This window comes from Nyctereutes procyonoides, unplaced genomic scaffold, assembly GCF_905146905.1.
Source record: "Nyctereutes procyonoides isolate TBG_1078 unplaced genomic scaffold, NYPRO_anot_genome, whole genome shotgun sequence".
In the NCBI taxonomy this organism is placed as follows: domain Eukaryota; kingdom Metazoa; phylum Chordata; class Mammalia; order Carnivora; family Canidae; genus Nyctereutes; species Nyctereutes procyonoides.
In genome coordinates, this window is record NW_026575040.1 from 20931959 (window position 1) to 20958488 (window position 26530).

Below are 26530 nucleotides of genomic sequence, written 5' to 3' on the forward strand. Positions count from 1 at the left end.
TCCCTGAATTCTAGTGCAGACAAGGCTAGTACACCTTAAGACTAGAAAGAATATACAAAAGCCTCAAAATGCTTCTCATCATGCAACCAAAGGAACTAACTATAGATGTTTAGTCAAGGGGGAACTTAAGTTATATGCAATCAAAGAACCAAGGGAAGGTCATTCTGATTTTAAAAAGTGACTCATATTTGTAGAACGTACTTGCATGACTTCATTCACTATCATTTATTAAAGTAGTTTCACCAAATTCACTTATCAGAGGTTAGGTAGCTATGGGTATGTGTCATTTAAAACCCCTTGAGGGGGGTCACCTAGGTGTGCAGTGGTTGAGCATCTGCCTTCTGCTCAGGGCGTAATCCCGGGAACCTGGGATTGATTCCCACATCAGGGTCCTCACAGGGAGCCTGTTTCTCCCTCTATCTATGTCTCTGCCTCTCTGTGTGTCTCTCATGAAGAAATAAAAAACCTTTAAATTAAACCTTTCTGAGAAAAGTATAGTTGGATGACAATCTTCAACCACCACATTTTCACAGAATCCACTGCAGTATTCACCCCAATGCCACACTCATCAAGATGACCCAAACCAATAACTCAGCATGGCGGAAGTAATACAGATGGTCACATTTGCACAATGTGGGACTCTTCTAACAGTAAGCCTGTTATATAGGGTTTCCCATTGGTCTGGCACTTCCTTGTAGCCTCACTGGTCAGTTTAAGGCTTTTAATGCCTAGTTCTCCTTCCTTATCTCTCTCCTCTTACAGATGTCAGACCCATGTCATGGTCCTAAGGCTTCTCTCATCTACTTGTGCTCTCTCTCCATTTATCTCAGAGATGTCTCCTCTGAAAAAGCTTTTGTACTTCTAATATCTTGGTGTATGCTTCTGGTAGGACTCTTAGCTTACAAATATGAAAATAGTGACCAAATTCTTGTAAAACAACTGGGAGAAATAAAATGTTAAATACTATCACTGAAATATATATTTCGAATATATATTTCAAAATATATACACTGAAGTATATATTTTTTCTAGCTTTCTCCCTTCCTTTGTTCTGATCTTTTCTCTCTCCCATTTTCTTTTCAGAGTCTGCCTGATTTTTTTTGACAGATGAGAAAAATAAGTTTGCTATGTGTTTTCTAGCAACACTTACAAGAGACTCTACAGAGAGATGAGTAGAAATCACAGGAGCACTGTTAACTATATTATCTGGTTTCAGTGTGTATAGATTATTCCTTCATTGACACTTAAGAAGGGGGAGGGAAGGATTGATATGGTTTGGCTCTAAACTAGCTAGAGATGTTGAAGTAGAGAAGTCAGGGATGGAGAACTGTCACAAAGTGGTGACTTCATTCTGAAATTCTGCTCCAATCTGTTTTCCAGGACAAGAGAAGTTAAAATATTTAGAAGATTTATAGTAATGTTTCATTCTATAACAATATATTTAAAAATACTTATAGAAAAAGTAAAATGTTATTGGAAATGTAAAATATTTATAGAAAAGTAAAATAAGTAAATCTTGCTAAAGAGGTTGTAACTGAAGGCTATATTTAAATGTACCTTTCTGTTTCTTCAAGAGGAAATAAGCATTCAGATAATGGCATATTCTCTTAATGACTGAAAATTATCACCCCTTTCCCATACCATCATAATGCAAAAGTCTCTTTGAAAAGAAGTTTCTGGAAAAGTGAAATGGAAGGGATTTGTTCAAAATGCAAGGATAATCTATCTAACCATTTTATACACCTTGCACTTAAGACATGGTTGTAGATTAACTCTGCTGCTTTGAATAGGAAAACAAGTTGTTATTAAGTATTGGATGCCATGGGGAGGAGTTGCAAGAACTCTCAGATTATAAACTGAGATAAATCCAAGATCATGACACACATATTTTCATAATTAAATTGGAATTCAATCTAATTATTTTCTAAGTTCAATTATAGTAGGGATGTGAGTAGTTCTTCACATCTTTTAAGAACATTGAAGAGTTTACAGATATAAAAGTAATGAAGATATGAGTTATTTGACAAAAATCAAGTTTTATTTGAAAAATATCAAACCAAAAATGGTGTATATTATTTTCCAGGAGGCCCATACTTAAAATTTGAAAATTTATATGTTTAATTTAAAGTAACATGTGGATGTATTTAACACGAGATTTTCAAATAGTGAGAGTATTATAAAACATAACTGTAAAACTATTTTTTGTCTAAATACCTAATACATTATCTAAATGTTGCTTCTATTTATATTGTATACAAGTGTTCAAATGTCAACACTTAGAAAACTTATCTGTCTTTGTGTATGTCTATACTGTGCATAAGCTCTGGTTGACAATTTCACTTTAAAAATCTATTATGTTTGCTATAGTACCATTTGTAATACTGGCACCTAGAAATATTCTTGAAAATACATTAACAGAAGATAAACAAATTTTCTATAAATGTTTAAAATATTTACATCACTTAGAAAAAATGAAGTGGAAAGTTTTCTAGGGCATGTTGCTAAATGGCAAAGAGAAAAGAAAAAAAAAATCCACAAGTTGCAGAGGCAGGATAGCCTATTGAGAAAGGTCACAGATTCTAGAACCAGACTAGCTGGGTTTGGATACTGATTTTGCCACTTACTAGCTGTATGAAGCGAAAGGTTTTTTTAAAACTGTTTCATACAACATTTCCTTAATTTGTAAAATGAAGGTCAAGTTAGTACTTACATCAGAGGGCCATTTTAAGGATCGGATCAGTCATTATATAAGAAATAACTGTGATAATACTTACTACAATGCCATTACTAAATTAGTGCTTATTTATTTGCATGTAGAATGGCCCAGTTTATGGTAAAGATAGACAATACAACTACTTATTCTATGGGAACATAGACATGTATGCAAGTGACACAGAAAGGCCTATGAGCATACATGTCAAACTCATACCAACATGTAATTATAGGCATTAAGTGAGATCCTTTGCATTTTGAGTATTTTACAGGCAAGATATGATTCATACATTATTTTGTGATTAAATTTTAAATACTTTCATCTAACCATTAAATAGCAATACAAAGTAATGAAGTTTACATTCAGTGACTTATGAAGATAGAAAAACATTCATGTACATTTTATCAACTGCAAATTAGCAGATCAAAAGATAGTATTAATTGTATTAATGTGAACTCATTTATGAAAAATTATGTATATTTGTATACAGAATGACAATCTTAACTGATTCATTTAGGTGATTTTGACTTTTTTGTATTCAAATACATGTAAGCATAATTATGTACATGCACATGCAATTATACATTACATTTTTAAAAAACTATAAAAGCTACTTTTTCTAAAAAAAAAAAAAAAAAGCAACAGTAAGCCTAGTTAATTATATCATCATGCAACATCCTGCATTCAAAATGTGTATGGTGAGAGCACAGCCAAATACCACTGATGAATGGAATGAATTAAAAAGATTATGAATGTACTCACCCACCAATCGTCTGGAGTCCAGAGAATTTGGAAGCATCCAAATCACTGCCACTTACTATTCGAGCCTGAAGTGAAAAACAAGAAAAAAACGAGAAAAACAACAGGCTTTTAGCATACTATAGCTGCATACATGTGAATTTGGGACACGAGTCAACTGCACTAGACATGTAACACCCAGGATGACAGATGCTAAGCAGGGTCAGCTCCAAGTCAAAGCTACTATATGTTTTTGTGAGTGGAGGTTTTGAAATTAGCTGTCAGCATTTAAACAAAAGTACTGGCACAGTCCAGGAAAATATATCATTCCCAATACTATTTGCCCTTAAAACTTGCTATGTGCAGTGAACATCATGAATCAGTCAGGGAGATCATGATTAGCCAGACTTAAGAACAGATGCTGAGTTTGACCGTAGCCGACCCCTAGGTAGGCAAGAGTAAGCTAAAGGAAGCGCAGCTGGCAAGGTATAACCTCTTCATAAATGCAACATATTGGGGGCACACTTAAAGGACAACTAAAGAATGGAAAGCTGGGATAACATGCACATTTCACAACTAAAACAGAGGAACCCAAACAGGTCTAATATGTCACAAACAAACATGTACAAGAGACAAGATCCCTCAGGAGAGAAGAAAAAGTATGATTTAAAACCTTTTCATCCACAGAACTGCTATCTGAAAGAGAATCAGGAAAAGAAGGAATAAATGTTAGATGGAGTACTTTAAGAAATCACTTAAACATATACACAAAGTGTTACTATTTTCATTGTTAAAAATCATCAATAAACAGAATTTCAAGGCTGAACCCCAAGGGAAGGGGGATAGTTGGTCCTCATAATTTAAAGAGCTGGAAAATATAGCGAAATACTTGAAAAGTATCAAAGGGTGATTATAGAGTTTAATGAAAGATAATGTGTCATATAAAGAAAAGAACACAGTTGAAGAATAAGAAGTCCTAAGACCCAGCTGGGGCTCTGGCACTTAGTAAGCACATGGGGCAAACACTAAATTCTCTGGAGTCTGAAGTCTAGACCCAACTCTACAAAAAGGTCATGAATACTTTGCTTATTGGCCTCTAAACACTCTTCAAAAAATCAACTGAGATGGATACGTGTCAAAGTAAACTTCAGGTGACTATATACATTTAGCATGTTTTTTTTATTTTATTTATTTATTTATTTTTACATTTAGCATGTTTTATTAAGGGATTATTTATTTATGGCTTGTCATAGAACTCATGAGCTAAAAGATTAATCGAATATATTCTGCTTTGCAAATAAAAAACAAAAAACAAAAACAAAAAAATCTGATGCCTGAAAGAAGTTAAATGACTTAATATCACAAAGCTTGGCAGAAATGGGAAAAAATTCCAGGGCCCCTCATCCTCCATCTGTTGCTTTTTACATCCCATATTTCAGGTAAGTTGAACAAAACAGAAAGCAGGTTACTGTTCCGCAGTTCTCCAGTGCAATTTAAGATACATCACAGGGTAAACATCTCAGTTTCAACTGCTCTTGAACCAAGATAAACAATGATGAACAATGGATTTTTTTTAACCCAGGTCTGAATCTGCCAGGGTCCTCATGGCATGGTCCATTTCTACCTTACATAGTAGTATTGCTTTTAAACTTATTAATTCCATTTTGCCTATTAGTATAAAGCTGGAAGGACTACTCTATGAATTCAAGTTGTCAGACAGCTAGAGTTAAAATGACCTTGGGGTTCATTCTCAAAACCTTTCATTTTTATGGATGAGCCCAAGCCATATAAAGATTTATCTAGGTCTGTAGCTCAATGGCAACCTTTATTGATAAAAATGTGAAATGTATTTGTTTTTTTTTTACTCATTAAGTATGGCTTGATTAATTACTGTAACTATTTTTGGCAAATTTTAGATACTTCACGGTATCTCAGAGTTAAGTCTTTGAACAAAATTACAGAGTAATAGAAAACAGAATAAAATTTTAAGTAATAAAAAACAATCTTGTTTTGGCCATAAAAATTTTAAGGTACTGTATGCAACACAGAAAATTCAGCATTAATTAAGAATATATCATATCCATCAAGATTGTCACAAGCATAATTTAAAATCATAGAATAATTTAATATGAGATACCAATTGGTCAGACAATATGCACCTACATTTTAATAGGTACCAAAAAGCTATTTGATAAAATTTCAAAACCCTCTAAATAATTTTTTAAACATATTTAAATTAGCTGGAATGAATCTTGATTTTAATATGTTAAAAAAAACATGTTACCTCCAGAAACAAATTTCAGTGTGAAATACTAGGGCATTCCCATTACTACTCAAAGCAAAACAAAAATGTTTACAACCAACATTTTAATGTATTTACTGAAATTGTGATCAATAGATTAAAGCAGACCACATGAAGCAAAAATAAACAATATAAATTTTAGAAAACAGGACCCAAAGCTGTTCTTTTCAGGCATTATAATTTTATACTCAAAAGCAAATCACCCGCAAAACTATTAAGGTTAATAAAATAGGTAGAAGTGAGGATATAACACAATTTATAAACTAAACAAAAAACAATAATTTTCTACAAAATCACAATAACTAGCTTGAAAAACACTGGCATGAAACTGTATTTCAAATACGCATTACTTTGACACTATTAATAATTAGATTCTATATCAACCATTCCACTGAGTAAAGGTAATCTTAAAGTCAACAACTTTTCAGCTGCTAAATCTAATACATTTCAACTTTTTCATTCATTATTCATTCAATGTTTCATTCATTCCTTAACTGAATACATATTTTTATTAGTTATCAATAAATATTTTTGTTCACTCCTACTCCTTTCTTGTCTACCTGCTATACTGTCCCCCTGGAAACCTTTCTAAACACAGGTAAAATCACACCACTCCCCTTCCCTGGATAAAATACATTAATGCCCACAAGAGAACAAACAGATCTATATCTACTGCAGGCTCATGAGTCTTCACATTCTACACTTTGATCACAATTAAGTTCTTGCCATTTCATCTTCGTGGTGCACTCCTTGAAATCTGGGTGCCTTTGAATTTTCAGTTGCATTCCCTTAAAACAAGTGTTCCCCTTCTTCATCTAGCTATCTATGAGCCTCCAAAACTCACTCAAAGCAAAACCCCCTCTCCTGGAAACCTGTAATCTCTCAGGGATTCATGGCTTGCGTGCATGAGCCCTGCACACTACATTCCTCCCAGTTAATCCTCATCTTTTGTCAGTTTCTTCATCTGCAGTCCAGATAAAAGTTCCTTGATTTTATCTATCTTTAATCTCCTTTTTCTAAGTTCTACTACATTTCTGAAATATAGCAGACGAACAATACATTTTTGCTGAACATTGAGTGAACAGTTTTAAATAAGCTACAACACTTTATGGAAGTATCTAAAAATCCAAATGAAATTTATTTCATCTTCTTGTACAGGGAAAATTATTTTACCTATTTTATTTTTTATAAAGATTTTATTTATTTATTTATTTATTTGTTTGTTTGTTTATTTATTTATTAGCGAGAGATAAAGAGAGAGGCAGCGACACAGGCAGAGAGAAGCAGGCTCCATGCAGGAAGCCCGATATGGGACTCAGTCCCAGAACTCCAGGATCACGCCCTGAACCAAAGGCAGACGCTCAACTGCTGAGCCACCCAGGCATCCCAGGGAAAATTATTTTATAACATATTTATAGATTTAATAGTTAAAATCCTAATGACAAGTTGTTGCAGGATATAGAACATTTCAAGTATAACTGGATTAATAAGTCAAGAGATCTAAGACCTTTTAAAAGGAGAATTATGAGGGAAGCTTGTAAGAATATTAAAAATCTATACTAACGAACATTATTGTCCTGGCAAAATAGATTGAAAGATAAATTCAACAAAATTATCCACGTAACAAACCCTTGTACTTAAGAATTTAACAAATAAGGAAGGATGGATTATTATCAAATACAAAGAGACATACTGGTCTATAAATTATGCTTAGAACAAAGTTCAAGTATCTGTAATATTTATTTACATCCTCATCTCACACATAGCCCATAACTTTGCAGATATACTAAATAATCAAATGTAAAGAAAAACAAGTAAAAATATGAAGGGATATTTATTAACTCTATGGAATAAGAGGATACATTTATAGATAGAGGTAAAGTTTATTAAGTTTGTTATACCCATGTAGTAATTTGTATATAAAAACAAAAAGAAAATGAAACGTATTTGCTAAAAGCACATTAATATGTTCAGTATGTAAAGAACTCTTACAGGTCTCAAAAAAAATGACCCTAATACCTCCCCAAAATTGGTCAAGAATGTGACTAGGTAACTCACAAATAGAGTGCAACAATGGTAAATAAGCATGAAAAAATGATACTATTTATTAAAACTATGCCTCATCAGATTACAAAATTAGTAAAAATCAGGATAATCACATTTTAATAATATTAAAATAATACCAAATACTGTTGAGGGTGCCATTAATCTGACACTCTGATGCATGATTGATGGCAGTGAAAACTAATTAAATTTTTAGAAAAATTTTCAATGATGTCTAGCATACTGTTTTGATGAGAAATATTCTTTTGAAGTTGATGCTCAGAATATTTTTTTTGTTACAGATTGAATTATATTCCCCAAAATTCACATGCTGAGGTCCTAACCCACAGTATCTCAGAATGTAGCCTTCTTTGGAAATAGAGTCATTGCAGTTTAGATAAGGTCATACTGGAGTAGGGTGGTTCCCAGTCCAGTATGACTGTCTATAAAAAAGGAGACCTTTGAAAACAGATGTACTACACAAGAAAAATGCCATCTGAAGACTGCAGCTTCACTGCCACAAACCAAGGATATCTACCAGATGCTAGGAGAGAGGCCTGAACAGATCCTTCTCCTAGAATTATCAGAGGGGAGCATTGCCCTCTCAGCCTACCTTGATCTCAGACCATCTAGCTTCCAGAACTGACAAGGTTTCTATTGTCCTAACTCACTTGGTTTATGGTACTTTGTTATATCAGATCTAGCAAACTAATATAATTTTAAGTCATGAAAAAAATAATGTGTAAAGATCTGCACTTTCATTATTCACACACATACACACAAAACCCCTGGAAAAACATATATGATCAAGTATAGAAATAGATGTTGAAAATTATATTATATGACCTTGATTCAATAATTTGTGACCATTAATATAAACACATTTAAATATTATACAAAAATGTAAAAAATACTCATATATTTACAAATATAGGTTTAATATACATCATAAACTTATCATATACGTATAACCAGTACATATACACACACACATTCACAATGGCTTTGTTCCCTGACAAATTGCCTGTTGTTCTACAAGTAGTTCTTTTTGCTTAGTCAAATTCTGATTAAGCCTCTGTAATTACAAACAAACAAACCTTACATGGTAGATGCTCCTTATAAGGCTGTTCCCCATGCCCCCTGTCTCAAAAGTCCTATCATTGTGCAAGGTCATTTTGCAGTTCAGTGACTTAATGGCCTTAATATAAGATCACAATGCATCCATCTACTTTATAGTGAAACCTCCTCTATAAATAGGATTAAAGTGAAGTTCTAGGTATTGTACATTTTTTAATGTCTCAAAATTCCATAAAGTGTTTAAAAAATTTTTAACTTATAAAATATTTACTAGGTGAATATCATTCTATTCAATCACGCTGCTTAGGGACCTGGAAATATATGTATATTCTTATACGCTTAATAAGTGTGTATCTTGAGTATTAAAATCAATGTTACTCATGTGAACATCCTCAAGAAGGAATTCTGAATGTGACTTACAGCAACACACGACCTCCTGAGCACTCAGTTTTTCTTCCTATCTAAGTGAAGTAAGAGGGTTTGGCCAGCATATATCTAAAGTTTCTAGCTCTGAATTCTGTAATTGTGTTCCTCCAGATGTAATTTTCAGTGTAATGAGAATTATTTACTCACTAGTTACCACCCAAAATTTTAATATCTACCACTGAAATTTGAGATATAATTATCTCATAATCTAAGATAAAAGTAAAGATTGTTGTATTGTTTCCTGTCTTGGTATTTTAACCTTGCTATAACAGTTTTCAAAGACAATTTAAATGGAAGAGATCTCAAAGTTTATAAAGAATTTGACTTCTGGAGGCCTATCTAGCTTAGGAATTTCCTTAAACTTCATTGCTCTAATGCCTTTCTTTGCTCTCTAGTGGGATAATATAAATCTCCCACTAGTGATAATATTGTTCACTATACACTTAGGAAATAGGTTTGCTTTATTTTCCAGCATATCAAAATACATTCGACTTTTAAGACATGTATACTATGCCTGAAAGTCATGAGATGGGAGCTGAAAACAAACTAGAGAAAAGCCTGTATTATAATCAGAGTGTTGTTGAATTGCCATTGACCTTTACAGAGTACCCACTACATGTTAGGTATTTTGCATAGTATTTTACCTGTTGTTTTATTCAATCTTGTCAACTTTCTCGTGGGGCTCTCAGTATTCAATAGATCTTGCCAGGGCAGAGGAAACCCTTTGGCCTGGCTCACATTTCTGCTGGAATTCTGGACATAAGGAGGTGGGTGCTGAGTGAGATATTAATGCTCATATCTCATACTTTTTTGTTCAATTATGGGCTGGGAGAGGTAACATGGAAAATTGCAAAACAATGATTATACAATAAAGATATATGAAAGATATGAACAAGTTGATATGGGGGCATAGAGAAAAAATCTCTTAACTCTGCAGCCAGAGAGGACACTGGGTTTGTAAACAATTCATGGGGGCAATGATTTATTAATGGGCATTTGTCAGTTCAATGAAGCCATTCTTAGAGGAAAAAACTTGCAAAGGCACCGAAGCTTGAAACAGTATAGAGTATTTGGAACTGAAACATGAGAGCGTGACACTAAAGAATTATATGAAATAAAATATAGATGAATAGAGTTTATTGCATAAAAATCTTCATAGATTCCATTAAGGAATTTAAATTATACTCTAATTATAATGTAGAACCACAGACTATTTTCAAACAAGACTGACATGTAACATGAATTTTATTTTGTTTTTAAAAATCTAGGCCAGTCCTCTGGACAATAAGGCAGAATAAAATGATACACAAAGATTCTGTTCTCTGGCTCCTCTATATCACAATTCAACTCAAGAATCACAGAAGAATAAATTAATAGTAAAAATCAGGATAGTAAAGATGCAAAATAATTATGTAAAATTATTTTCTGAAAAAATATGTGTGAGAAATGTTAGGTGATATCTAATTGTGGTTTTAATTTGCATTTCTCTGGTAATGAGTAATGGTGAGCAGCTCTTCATGTGTCTCTTGGTCATCTAGGTCTTTTTTGGAGAAATATCTACTCAAGTCCTATGCTCATTTTTTAATCAGATTATTTGGGACTTTTTCAGTATTGAGTTGTAGGAGTTATTTATATAGTCTGGATATGAATCCCTTATTTGGTATATTATTTGCAAATATTTTCTCCCATTTAGGTTGCCTTTTTTATTGATGGTTTCCTTTTCTGGGAAAAAGCTTTTTATTTTGATGTAGTTCCAACAGTTTATTTTTGCTTTTGTTTTCCTTGTCTTAAGACATCTCTAGAAAAATGCTGCTACGGCTGATATAAAAGAATTACTGCCTGTGTTTCCTTCTAGGAGTTTTATGGTTTCAGGTCTCACATTTTGGTCTTTAGTCCATCTTGAGTTCATTTTGTGTGTGGTATAAGAAAGTGGTCCAGTTTCATTCATTTGTATGCAGCTGTCCAGTTTTCCCAACACCATTTGGTGAAGAGACTTTTTCCCATTGTGTATTCTTGCTTCCTTTGCAATAGATTGACTGTATAAACAGAGAACCAGAAGTAAACCTATTCTGTTACACTGATCTAAGGTAGAATTTTTTTTTTTATCCTAGAATCAAAGAGATAAGAAATAACAAGTGTCGGTGAAGGTGTGAAGAAAAAGAATCCTTCTACACTGTTGGTAGGCATGTAAATTGGTACAGTCATTAGGGCAAGAAGTATAGAAGTTCCTTAAAAAATTATAAATAGAAATACCATGTGGGTTCAATAATTCTACTTCTGGGCATTTACCCCCCAAAAATGAAAAACACCAATTTAAAAATATATATGCACCCTTCTGTTTCTATTACAGCATAACTTAAAATAGCCAAGGTATGGAAGCAACTGAAGTGTCCATAAATTCATGAATTGGAAAAGATTATATAAATGTATTATATTTTATATACATAATTTATATATATATATATGGCAACTAAAGTGTCCATAGATTCATGAATTGGAAAAGATTATATAAATGTATTATATATATAATATATAACTTATTTTATATATATAATGGAATATTACTCAGCTATAAAATAAACTATATACCCAGTCATTACATATATAATATGTATATTATATATATTATTTTTTATATATATATATATAATGGAATATTACTCAGCCATAAAAAGGATGAGATCTTGCCATTTGTGACAACATAAATGGATCTAGAGGGCATAATGCTAAGTGAAATAACTCAAACTGAGAAAGACCAATACCATATGGTTTCACTCATACATAGAATCTAAAAAACAGAACAAATGAACAAAAAGCAAAATCAGACCTATAAATACAGAGAACAAACCGATGGTGGCTAGAGGGGAGGAGGGTGAAGTATAATGCTTTATGATGACTGGTTAAAAAGAGGGAATGTACATATGAACAATATCATTATGTAAAGAAGATAAAACTGAAGACGCTGTGAATTTTTTTAAAAGTTACAGATATGCTATAAATATCTTTACGTCAATTAATGCTAATACTTAAAGATAAATTTCCAAAAATATTAAAAATATAATTTCTAAAAATAATTAATATTTTACAAAAATAGAAAAAAACTAAAGCTATTACTAAGGAACTTTATCCAGTAGGAAAATCATAAGAAAGAACACTAGATAATTTTTTAAAGTTTTATCAAGTATAAATAAATAATATCAATAACAGATTTGACTATAGAAGTAAAGTGAACACACAGAATGGAAAAAGAGATGTACATTTTCTAAGGCTAGTATAAGCTTATTATTAAAATCAGAAAATGATAGTACAAACTAAGATTAGATAGCAGTATCATATAGGAGGGCTCATAAGCAAATTCCTAAAGAAAATTTTTGCATCTGACGTAGTGTGAGTACACTTATCCAAGTAGGGTTTATTCCCAAAATAAAATATTGCTTTATCAATGTAAAAATCTATCAGATTTTTGCTTCCAGGAAAAAAAAAAGGATGTATTTACTCTCCCTATTACTCTAATTAAATACACCTAAAAACTTTGGACATAATATATAAAATAAACACATACAAAGTTCTGAAAGTTGGAGAGATGGCATACTGGCTAGTAACTTTGAACTCAAAGTATAATACAGTGGTGAGTTTTCTGGGTTTTCTGTTTGCCTCAAATATCCTGAACTGCAACCCAGAGATCTCAATAGTGCAGACAAGGAAAGGCTCCAAGGAAAACTCTTTAGCAGGAGAAACAAGAAAGGGACAGGCCACTAAGACAAAAACCTTAGATAATAATTAACCCACTCTAGCCAAAAGTCACACACACAAAACCCAGTGGCCACTGTTTTCCACTCCCAGCAGTGAAGGTCAAAAGGAGTGACTAGACTTTTCCCTTTGCCAGACTGTAATGAGGTACTTCAGTCCCCCATATAGGCTGGAGTGCTGTCAGAGAAGGCCAAGTAGGGAGTTGTAAATCACAGAGCCTGAACTTTTCCCCTACAGAAGTAATAATGAGATTCCCTTTCCCTTCTTACAGGAATGGTATTAGAAAAGGCCTAGTGGCAAGTCAGGACTTTTATCACTACTCAGCTATAACAAAATCACCCCCTCAATGTGATTGGTGGTGACACAGGAAACAGCAATTAGGCACACTTCCCTTCTAAGCTAGGGTGGTATAAGCAGAGACCCAGAGGGAAGCCTCAACTTCCAGTCATGCCTAGCAATAACACAAAGTTCCTCCTCCTGGGTATCTATGGAAACCAAGGGGAAAAAAAAACAACCCTAAATTTCCATCTCCACCTTGAAAAAAATGAGTAAGAGTCTTCATTCAAGCACTGGAGCACTGTCAGACAAAATAAAATACAAGACTTAAGATCCAGTCTTATAACATGATACCCAAAATGTCCATATTAAAATCATTTGTCATACCAGGGACTTTAAACTGAATGAGGAAAGACAACAGATGCCAATGTGATAATCCAGATGTTAGAACTGACAAGGATTTTAAAGAAGCCAAAATTTTTTTTCAACAATTATAAATATACCTGGAACCAATGAATAGGAAGTATTACTGAAGGAATAGACACTCTGTTTTTTTTAAGATTTTATTTATTTATTCATGAGAGACACACAGAGAGAGAGGCAGAGACACAGGCAGAGGAGGAAGTAGGCTCCATGCAGGGAACCCAATGCGGGACTCCATCCCAGGACTCCAGGATCACGCCCTGGGCCGAAGGCAGGCGCCAAACCACTGAGCCACCCAGGGATCCCGCAAGGACTAGACACTCTCAAACTGAAGATAGGTAAAGCAAATAGAAATTTTAGAAGTAAAAAATATAGTGACTGAAATATTCCCAAGTGGATGGACTCAACAGCCACTAGAGAGAAAAATCAGTGAACTTGAATATAAAACAGTAGAAATTACATAGTCTGAACTACAGATCCCGTAAAGAAGTGTTAGGAACATGTGAGATTATGATAAAAAAATATTTAAAAATATAATATTCATCTCATTGGAGTCCCAGAAAGACAGGAAAAAAAGAATAGAATTCTCAGTCTATGCAAAATGCTATAACAAAATATCATTGACTGAGTAGCTTAAGCAACAGGTATTTACTTCTTACAGTCCTGGAGAGTGGAAAGTCAAGATCAAGGTACTAACAGATTTGATTCTTGGTAAAGTTTCTCTTCCTGGGTTGCAGAGGTCTACCTTCTCACTGTATCCTCACATGACATACTGAGCTCTGGTCTCTCTTCCTATTCTGATAAACTGATCCCACCATTGGGCCCTACCCTCATGACCTCATCTAAACCTAACTAATTATCAAAGTTTCCATGTTCAAATTCAATCACATCAGAAGTTAGCATTTCAATATTTGAATTTGGGGAGAGCACATTCAGTCTATAACAGAGCTGGAACTGTATCCAACAAAAAATGACTAAATTATCCAAGTTTGGCAAAAATTAAAACACAAATCTGAAGAATAAGCTGATAAACCATAAAAAGGACAAACTGAAAAATTCATGTCAAGACACATCATAAACTCCTGAAAACTAAAAGCAAAAAAAAAAAAAAATGTTGAAGTAGTAAGAGAAATGGCACATTATCTATAAGGGAGAAACAATTTGAATGAGAATGGAATTCCTATCAGAACCAAAGAGGCAGAAAGAGATGACGTAACACTTTTTAAGTGCTGAAAGAAGAAAATGATCAACCCAAGATTCCATATTCAGTGCAAATACATCCTCAGGAATGAAGAGGCAATCAAGACATACTCAAATGAGGGAAAACTATGAGACTTTATAATCAGTTAACTTACTTTAAATGACTGGCTAAAAATTTTTTTCTAAACAGAAAGGAAGTGGAAAAAGAAGGACTCCTGAAACATCAAGAAAAGAGAATGAATGATAAGAGCAAAACTATGGGTGTAGACAGTATGCTTTCCTTTTCCTCCTGAGTTCTCTACATTATGTTTGATGGTTGAAACAGTAAGTTTAACACTATCTAATGTGGTTCTCAATATATAGAGAGGAAATATTTAAGACAATTTGACTTTAAATGTGAGAGAATAAAGGAATATAGTGGTAGATAAGGTTTCTGTACTTCATTTGAACTGGTAAAATGTATACCCCAGCCAACTTTGACAAATTATGTATATATAATGCATAGTGGGCAAGTTAATGGCCCCCAGAGACAACCATGCTATATACTTGGAACCTCAATAATTTATTTAACATGGAAAAGGGAAATTAAAGTTGCTGATAGAACGAAGTTTCCTTATCAGCTGACTTAATATTGGATTATTTATTATCCAGGGTATCTGGTGGGTCCAGAAGGAACCTCAAAGTGGAAGAGAAGGGTAGAAAAGTGAGGTCAGAGTAGTGTAATATTAAAAATCTCACCACACAGTGGTGCATGGGTGGCTCAGTCAGTTGAGCACCCAAATCTTGGTTTCAGCTTGTTTTGATTTCAGGGTCTTGGGATTGAGTCCTGGGGTCATGCTCCATGTTCAGCAGGGGGTCTTACTGGATTCTCCTTCTGTCCCTCCTCTCAAGTAATAAATAAATCTTTTTAAAAGTGCTCAACACACATCTGCTGGTTTTGAAGACAGAGAAAATGTCTATGAGCCAAAAAATCTGAGTATAACTAAAAGCTGGAAAAATCTTCAAAACCTATCCTTCCCTAAGCCTCCAGAAGGGAATACATAGCTGTACTGTTACCTTGAGTTTAGTCCAGTGAACCTGTAACAGATCTTTCACCTTCAAGATTTTACAAAAAAAAAAAATTGTATTAGTTTTGACATTTTTTTAAGGAGGCAATAAAAAACATACATAATGCAATACTTAGAGTAGCCACTAAAAAAGTTATACAAAGAGATATACTGAAAAACTTACAATGTACAATAATCTATAGAAATGCAGAAAAGATAAACAAAAACTAGAAAATACAAACAGAAGACAAAGAATAAAGTGGCAGATTTAAGCCTTATCAATAATTGCATGAAATGTAAATGGTCTAAATATATCAAATAAAAAGGCTTAATGGAATGGATAAAAACAAAACATCATGACCTACCTATATGCTGAGGAATTCAATTTAAATGTAATGATATAGGCAGATTAAAAATAAACAAATGGAAAAAGATACTAGACAATCAAAAGAAAATAGTAGTAGCTAAATAACTGATAATGTGGACTTCAGAACCAAAGAAAACTAATAAAGAGACACATTGTATAAGGATATAAAGGTAAATCCACCAGGAAAACATAACAATTCAAAATGAGTATGAACCAAATGCAGAGCTGCAAAGCCTGTGAAACAAAAGCTAATGTAACTGAAAAGTAGACAAATTCACAATTATTTTAGGTTACTTAAATCCGCACCCTATAGTGATGAGAATAATCAAAGAAAATATTAATACATGCAAAATTATGCCATGTTCATGAACTGAGACCCTTGAGATACCAAAATGTTGATTTTCTCCAAATTATATATAATCTTTAAATATATATATATTTTAAATATTTAAATATATATATATATATTTAAAGATTTATTTATTTATTCATGATAGACAGAGAGAGGGAGAGAGAGGCAGAGACACAGGAGGAGGGAGAAGCAGGCTCCATGCCGGGAGCCCAACGTGGGACTCGATTCCTGGACTCCAGGATCGCGCCCTGGGCCAAAGGCAGGCACTAAACCGCTGAGCCACCCAGAGATCCCTATTTTTTTTTCATGATTTTATAGTCCTATTAACCAAGATTGTGATATCAGTAGATAGAATAAAACATCGACAAATGCAACAAGATAGAGAACCCAGATAAAGACCCACACAACTCATTTTTTTATAAGGATGCAAAAGCAACTCAGTGGATGATAGACTTTTAAATGATGCTCAAAGCAACTGAATATTTATAAGCAGACGCACACCCTCAACCTAAACCTCACATTCTAATACAAAAATTATCTTAAAATGAATATTTAAATATGAAATAAAAATTATAAAAATCTTAACTCAGGAAGTCTTCAAGACATAAAACTTGAGTTATTAATCATGACATTAAAAGCATGATACAAAAAAATGAAAAGCCAGTGATCTTGTCTTAAAAACTCTACTCTTTGAAAGCTCATGTAAAAAGGATGTAAATAAAAGCTATACACTGGAAGAAAATATTTGCAAACCACATATTGAAGGAAGGAGTAGTATCTATAATATATAAAGAACTCTCAAAACTCAACAGCAACAACATCCATACACAAAATCAAAAAATGGGCAAGAAATGTAGAGACATTTTACTGAAGAGAACATATGAATGACAAGTCCATGAAAAGATGATTAATGTCACTAGATATTCAGCAAGTGCAAATTAGAGCCATGATGAAACGTTTCTATGTACCTATTAGAAGAGCTAAATAACATAAACATTGACAATACTAAGTGCTAGAAAGGCTTCAGAGAAACTGGCTCTCATACATGGTTAGTGGAAATGTAAAATACAATAATTCTCAAAGAGTGTGACAATTTCCTATAAAATTAAATATACATCTACAATTCAGCCTGGAAAAATAACACATCCACATAAAAACTTACAAATGACTTTTATTAACAGATTTTAATAGCATCAAACTAGAACAACAAAGGTGTCCCTCAATAGGGGGAACAGCTAAATTGTGATATATCCCTCTCAAGGAATACTAATCAAAAGTAAAAATAAGCTGATATACACAGCAACTTAGATCCCAAGGGCATTCTTTTTAGTGGAAAAATAGCCAATATCCAGATGACAGATACAATTCCATTGTTATAAAATTATACATATGAAAAACAGATTAGTGGCTCCCAGAGGTTATGCAAGGTTAAGCATGGGAGAGATGGATGAGAGACTACACAATGATAGCACAAAGCATGATGGAATAGTTCTGTATTTGGATTGTAGCTATGGTTTGACAGTCCACATGAAATAAAATGACAATTATGTGTACACATTGTACAAATTGTGTACAAATTCCTGGTCTTTATTGTACTCCAATTATATAACATGTAACCATTGGGGGGAATGGAGAGAAGGGTATATGTGATCTTTATATTATCCTTTCAATATCCTGTTAACGTATAGTTTTTTTTTTAATTAAGCAGTTAAAAAAATTTTTAAAATCAGTTATATTTAACCAAAAGTTAAAAATTCTGTTCTTTAAAGACACCATAAAAAATAAAATAGGTACAAAATTAAAACATTAAAATATAAAACTTATGTATACATTTATAAAATTTCATCTAAAATACTAAGTAGACAATCCAACTCAAAGTTGAACAAAAACATTTGGACACTTCACAAAAGAAAAATGCATGAATGGCCAAAAAGCACAAAAAAGAAGCTTGTCATGTCATCATTTGGGAAATAAAATTTACTATTTTAGATACTATGATATATACTGTAGAATGGTTGAAATTAAAGACAAAAACAGTGCTGATAACTATGTGAAGCCACTCAAACTTGCTTACCCTGATAATGTAAAATGCTACAGTCACATTGGAAAACAGTTATTTTTTAAAAATTTAAACATGGTATCAAATATGGAAAGATCTCAGATGTCCATCAACCGTTAAATGGATAAAGAAGATGCAATCTTATACAGACACCTACACCCACACTGGAATACTACTTACTTAGTCGTCAAAAAGAATGAAATCCTACCATTTGCAATGATGTGGATGGAACAAGAGGGTATTATGCTAAGCAAAATAAGTTAGAGAAAGACAAATACTGTATTATTTCATTCTTATATGGAATTTAAGAAATAAAACAGATGAACATAGAGGAGGAGAAGGTAAAATAAGGAAAACAGAGTGAGGCAAATCATAAGAGACTCAACTCTAGGAAACAAACTGAGGGTTACTGGAGAGGAGGGTGTGGGGGGATGTGGTAACTGGGTGATGGGCATTAAAGGGGCACTTGAAGTAATGAGCACAAGGTGTTATATGCAAAGTAATGAATCACTAAATTCTACCTCTGAAACTAGTAATATAGCATATGTAAATTAAATTGAATTTAAAGAATTAAACATTTTAAAAAGCCACCCTGAAAAAAATCTAAACATAGTACATTAAAACCTAAATGTGGACAAACTTCAAATATATATAGAATATGTTATATCTACATAGATATAGATATATGTTCTATGTATAAATTGCCATAAGACCCAAAGCACAAATTATCAAGAATAGGAATGACAAAGTAAAGAAAAGAAGTAAAGAGACAGAGCAGGAAAATGTATTTGCAACATACAAGAGAGGATTAGCTTAGCCTCCATAAAAAGAATTTGAAGAAAAACAGAAAAATAAATTGCATGTTTAAGTGCATTTCCTAAGAGGAAATTAACAAAGGAAAACGTGATCAAACTGTTTGGCTATGGGGATTGTGAAAGTTAATATTAAGCACCAATATTTTATTTCACAACCACTGAAACGGAAAAAAAAAAAAAGAAATATCTGAGACTGTCAGGTTGTTATGGATGGAAACTCCATGAAGAACTGTTAAAAATTTATAGGGCCACTTTTGAAAATGAAATAGCAGTTTCTAGTAAGGTGGAAATTTGCTCACCCAATTGCTCAACAAATTTGTTAGATATGTAACATGAAGAGAATCTTACTTCAGATGCAATGAAATGCCGAGACACCTGCACCCCGATGTTTATAGCAGCAATGGCCACAATAGCCAAACTGTGGAAGGAGCCTCGGTCTCCCTCGAAAGATGAATGGATAAAGAAGATGTGGTTTATGTATACAATGGAATATTACTCAGCCATTGGAAACGACGAATACCCACCATTTGCTTCAACGTGGATGGAACTGGAGGGTATTATGCTGAGTGAAGTAAGTCAATCGGAGAAGGACAAACAGTGTATGTTCTCATTCATTTGGGGAATATAAATAATAGTGAAAGGGAATATAAGGGAAGGGAGAAGAAATGTGTGGGAAATATCAGAAAGGGAGACAGAACATAAAGACTCCTAACTCTGGGAAACGAACTAGGGGTGGTGGAAGGGGAGGAGTGCGGGGGGTGGGGGTGAATGGGTGATGGGCACTGAGGGGGGCACTTGACGGGATGAGCACTGGGTGTTATTCTGTATGTCGGTAAATTGAACACCAATAAAAATAAATTTATTATAAAAATGAAGAGAATCTTACACTTATCTAGCAGATTACACATAAAAAGATGTTTACTACAACATTATTTATAATAGGGAATACTCTACCATATTTTTCCTATTGATAGGGAATAATTTTGATTTATTTGTATGGTAAAATGTATTTAAATAAATTAGTTAGACCAACAGACATCAATGTTAGTAGTTTTTAATATAACATTGAATTTAAAAAGCAAGTTGCAGAATTATCTAGTATGGAATGCTCATTTTGGCAGCACATAGATTAAAGTTGGAATGATACAGAGGAAACTAGCATGGCCCCTGCACAAGGATGACAGAATTATCTAGCATGGCATCATTTCTAGATTTATGGATAATTATTTCTGGAGAATTATAGTATATCCTAGAAGAATATATACAGGAGATTTTTTTTTTTATAGTGATTGTCCCTAAGAAAGGAAGAAAAGACCAGAGAGCGAAATAACCTTTAAAAGAAGAGTAGTAGCTCCTTTCGCATCTATTTACTAAGAAAAAAACATTCCGCTCTGCCTCCAGTGACTGGCTCCTTGAGCCATCAGATATTCTTTGGTTTTTCTGGTTACCAAATCTTATCATACTTTGATGATATCCCATCCATTACACATGGGACAGGGACGCCTGGGTCGCTCAACGGTTGAACGTCTGCCTTCGGCTCAGGGCCTGATCCCACGGTCCTGGGATCGAATCCCACATTGAGCTTCCTGCAAGGAGCCTGTTTCTCCCTCTGCCTGTGTCTCTGCCCCCCTCTCTCTGTGTTTTCATGAGTAAATAAACTTAAAAAAAAAGTTGCACACGGGACTGCAGAGTATAGAGCAAATAGCATGCAAACAAAAATGGCTTGTTGGAATCCTAGTATCTCAGAACACAAAGGCTTCTAGAGATCATGTTGCCTAGTGGGCTTCAAAATTGTGTTCTGAGAAGCCCTAGAGCTCCTAAGAGAGCTTCACTGTGTGAGGAAGGGCTTGGCAGCTAGGACTCTGCACCCACTAACTCTGATTCAAGTACAGAGGTTCTGACTTTATCTGCTTTATAACTGGGTCTGAAGGCTGTGTTTCCGAAAGCAGTGCTCTTAAGAAGGAGGATGAAAACCCCTAAGTTTAGTCATTAGTTTTATTTTTTTAAAGAACATAATGAGCCATTTTCTAGTAAGGTCACATAACTTTTCTATGTTTAACTGATTTGATGTTTAGAGAATTCTTGGTGCAATGGGAAACCGCTCAGGAAGGTACATGGGAGCTCATCATAACATATAAAGAAGGAGGGTGCTTTTCCAAGTGTCAAGTCAAAATGAAGTGATAATTATGTTAATGTACCAACACAGCAACTGTGGTATAAATTCAGGGAGAAAGGAGAAGATAGAATTTGCTCCCTCAAATTAGGCAGTGTGCATCGCTCCCGGCTCTTTCAGTGAGAAGAATGAGTCCTCATCAACTCTTGGATTCATTTAACCTAGTGTAACCCTGTAAATAAGCATTATGTGTTAAAGAACGTGCAATGGGGTGTGAGCTTTGAGGAAGCAATTGTTTAGTCTAGTATGAAGTTGAAGAAGGAAGAAGAAGTCAAGCTTTCCAACCCTGTCATTAGCTAGGTAACCTCTAATGGAAGTCATTCATAAAACTAATAAGTTCTCTTCAAGGAAATAACAAAAACGGATAATTATATTAGGCACCAAAGTTCATGAGGAAGAAAATTCACAACAAAACAACTTTGATCTTTGCTCCAGGCTCTGCTTAATGGTCTGAAAAACTAATAATCATTAATTCTCACAAAAGATGTCATATGGCTAAAGCTGTAACGTTCAAATAATATTACACGTTTTCTAATGAGCGAAAGCCACTTTTAATCATTTTGAAACCAATTACCACAAAATGCATTATTTTATTCCTGTAATATCTTCGCTACAAGTCTTCCAAACATGGACAGCAATTTCACTTCCCAGGATATACCCTGAAAACACAGAAGTTGATTTTGCATTCAGATCTCATTCCACCTAACAGAATAATGACATTTTTTCCTACTCGTCCTGATATAGAATTTTTGAAAATTGTTTGTCTCTTAGAATTTCCAAAATTCAGAATTATCTACTAATAATTCTACTTTAGAATACCTGCAACCATACTTAGAGATGATGTTTAAAATAGATCTCTTCTTCGTTGCTAATGCCTAGGGAAGATGGTGTAGCCATAAAGTAGAGGGACTTTGATGGGAAATGGTTTTCACAATCTGTCTGAACAGATTTGGCAGGAGAGGGAATACTCACCCATAGTATTTCCATCCCCACCCCCGCGAGTTACAATCCACATTATCTCATGATTCTACCTCTTACCAAGGAGTGTCTGTATACACAGAGCTAAGGGGATCTGGAGAATTCTGAATGGAGATTAATTATAAAATTATTAGTCAGAGTATATAGTTTGTAAAAATTTTGTCTCCCCTGGCAAAGAAGTTGATTATTTTTAACTCTCAGTTTTGTAAACCTTTAGTTGGAGGCTGAGACAGCAATATATGGAAAAGATTTCTAATCCTAGGAAACATCTGTCAATGCAGGGGTACAGAAGACATAAAAGGTGGTTGGGGTAGCCCCATAAACAGGTGGAAAAGACAGGAAATGAACTCTAGGCAAATGAACTGAAAGTCTGGACCCATGCCAGGTTCTGACTCTCTCATTCCATATATCAAATTTCCTCCCAGCCAAATATATAAAAGTAAACCACCCCAGTATCAAACAGTCACATGGAATGCTTTCTCTTCTGAATTTGCTGAGGAGTACCTCTGTCTACAGAGTTGCTTGACTTTGTAATATTCCCCATTGTAGACTCTTCTCCTGCAATCACGGAGTCAAACCATGGAGAGAAATCCAAATAACAATATATTTTTACATCTTTAATCTACTGCCCCTAGTTTTTAGTCAAAATAATAGAAATGGAGAGAAACATCAAGTTACAAGTAAGTGAAAGACAAGCCCCTCTCCTTTGATCATCAATTAATTCTTACCCAGCTTTGGAGGTAAATCTATACTCTTTGGGGGTTGGGAGAGGAAATTTGAGACTTGACATCACATCCACTACATACTATTTTTTTTTTACCTACATTGAGATTTTAAAAGATTTAAAAACATTTTTTGTAGAAATAACAGAAAAACTTCAAAAACTTTTTACAGAACCAAAATCAAAATACTCTTGAAAAATTTTTCTGAAGTATGTTTTACTGTTTTATAATGTGTAGTAGAGCACACAGAGTGACAGAAACATCATTCTTTCTTTTGCTTATACTAGTTCTCAGTATCTCAGTATAAAAGATTAAAATTTCAATCCTTTCAAGATTCAATTCAAACCTTCTAATGAGAAATTTCATTTCAAATTATGCATTGCTCTTTTTATGTAATTCTAGAATGAAAATAAAGAGGCCTTAGAGATGGTCTAAACAATTCTCACGTTTCCTTAAAAGTAGATGGCAAAAGCACCTGAAAGTAATGGGAATGATGCTATTTAATATAGAAGTTTGAGAAAAGTACTTCCATAAGTGTTGTATATCATTCTAATACCCTTTAAACTAATAGCTGAGTTCTCATTCTGTAGGAAAGCAGTGCCATTGAAAGCCAATTCTCTTCTAGTTATCAGTGGGTTCCAAAGTCAGATTAATACCATAAATTTTAAAGATTGCCTTATTTTATTACCTCTCTGCAGATTGTGAGCTCCTTCAAAAATGGGAACCAGTGATTATCTTTATAACCAACTCTACATTCTAACTCCATGCCTGGCACATACTTGTATATATTAAGCCATACATGAAAGTATGGCAAGTGTGTCAGAAACTGGGTTTAACCGATTTGGAAAGGTTTATATTGTTATTTGGATGGTTATCATTTAAAATACAAGTTCTCTTTTGTTATAACCTACCCCCTATCCTTGTACCAGATAGTTCTTTTCAGCCTTATTCTATTCAATTACTGGTATTTCAAAAAAAAAAAAAGTAAAATAAAAAAGTTGGATGCCTGGGTAGCTCAATAGGTTAATCGTCCAACTCTTGATTTCAGCGGAGGCATGATCTCAGGGTTGTGGGATGGTGACCCACGTTGGGCTCCATGCTTAAGAGGGGAGTCTGCGATTCTTTCCTTCTGCCCCTAGTCCTACTCATTCATTCTCTCTCTCTCTCTCTCTCTCTCTCTCTCTCTCCCCCCCCCCCCTTTTTCTAAAACAAATTAATATTTGAAAAAAATCAGGAAGTCAGAACATGGGTTGGCATTTAATTGATATGGGAAATATATAAAACAAAGAAAACTAATAAAAATATTAGTCAATTTTCTATCAATGAAAATAAGTATTTTAGTAATAGATTGGCTAACTCTGATATTGTTTATTAAAAAACTATTTATTTTCAACATGGTCAATTGATTTCTATGTCTACTAATCTGTGAAGCTGCTACGGAGAATTCATTTTTCTAGGAATGCAACATCATTCTTAAAGTATCTTTCATTATACAGTATAGTAACATTTATGATGAAAAAAAAAAAAGCAAGGAAAACGCTTTTTCTGTCTTTTCTGTCTTGCCTGACCGCTACTGTCAGTATCACCCTTGATTCAACTTTGACTGCTCTAATTGCCATTAAACACATGTTGGGGAATGTCATTAAAAAGACATGAAAGCTGTCTCACCTGTGAACTGAACAAGGGCATTTAGAGTCCCCTCACATTCTTCCCTATCCTTAGAGTGTGGATTCCACTTACCTTTCCTGCTCCCAGAGGCTACTCCAAGGTCATAATTTTGAGATAGTGATGTGCTAATGAAATCTGAATAAACACAAGACAACTCTCACCTACCAACCTGGAATGGCCTGTCTCTATCTTTAGTCTCCCCTGCCCTGAGTACAGGGGCCAATTCCAAATTGGGAAAGCTCCCAAGAGGGTTGCAAACCAACAATACACACGCTGATTTGATATTCTGGCCAGACTAACCCTGAGTCATATGGTGGTTATCTATAAAATGTCTTCTCAGAGGATGAATGGAAGAAAAGAATGACTGGAAAAACAAATTTGTTGGGTAAAAATATATGAAGACATATAAAACAGCAAAGAATAACTTTATTTGAAAGGATAAAAGGATGACTTTTTTTGCTGAAACTAAAGAAAATAAGAGAAAAAGGATGTGCAACAAGATGCTTACATGCTACTTTTCTTCTAAGCAAGCCCATCACAAGCCATTCTGTTAAGCTTTCAAATCTTAAACACATCAGCAGCAAACCTGAAAATATTTTTACTTGAAGTATTTAGAGGTTAGAAGAGTTTAGGTGGTCCTGGGGGGGGGGTTATTCAGAGTTCTTGTTTTAATATTTATTCACTTCCAGATGATTGGAGGACCAGTAATAATTCATTTTTATAAGAAAGGAAATTATCCACTCTGATAAACCCAAATTCTAGGCTTCAGATTCTGCTCTCTATATATTATCTCCTAATGCTATAAACATGAATCTCAGAGGTCTTATAATTCTTTCTCATTTCAAATGAAGGTAAATGATTCTGAAATGGATTCACTACATTACTTATATCTGCTGAGCCAACGGATCTGAAAATACTGCTATATCAATAAATAGAATTATTATAGCTCATTACAACTATATCATGAAGTACCTAGTACTTGCTGCCGTTATTGCATTTAAGAACAAAGTATCTACCTGGTGATCATCGCTACTTGGGTGAGCCCCAGGCATCTCATATTCAGTAAATTTTAAAATAGAACTAATCTGTTGTTCTGCTAATCTTATTCCTGCATTCTCTTTGAGAAAAGGATAGTAATGGTTTCTATGTGGTCATGAAGTCAAAGCTCTGAAGTCACCCTCAACTTTCTATTCTATTCATTTCATTCACCCCCAAATTCAGCTTGTCACTAAATTTGGTTGAACCATCTCCTAAATCCCTCTCATATTCACACTCTTCTACCCAATCCTGTCACTGCCATAGTTCAGATTTCCATGATTTCTGAAATAGTATGATTTTCTCCCCTTTGAATTTTCATCACAAACTGATAGAAGTGTCTTTTGTTGTTTGTAGTAGGGGATGT

The 26530-nt window shown here is 33.9% G+C and overlaps 1 protein-coding gene and 1 non-coding gene across 3 annotated transcripts in view; one reads left to right on the forward strand and one right to left on the reverse strand.

Moving 5' to 3' along the window:
- The window catches only part of UNC13C (unc-13 homolog C), a 546797-nt gene that overhangs the window by 428740 nt on the left and 91527 nt on the right, over window positions 1-26530 (reverse strand). For both annotated transcript variants that reach the window (XM_055319980.1, XM_055319979.1), the window contains exons 2-3: window positions 4125-4147; window positions 3476-3540 (exon numbers count right to left, since the gene is read on the reverse strand). In XM_055319980.1, the coding sequence (XP_055175955.1) occupies window positions 3476-3540; window positions 4125-4147 (88 nt within the window). The remainder of the gene's footprint in view (window positions 1-3475; window positions 3541-4124; window positions 4148-26530) is intronic.
- LOC129506506 (U6 spliceosomal RNA) lies at window positions 20693-20804 on the forward strand. Its single transcript, XR_008663828.1, has one exon. It is a non-coding gene; the product is annotated as a U6 spliceosomal RNA (small nuclear RNA).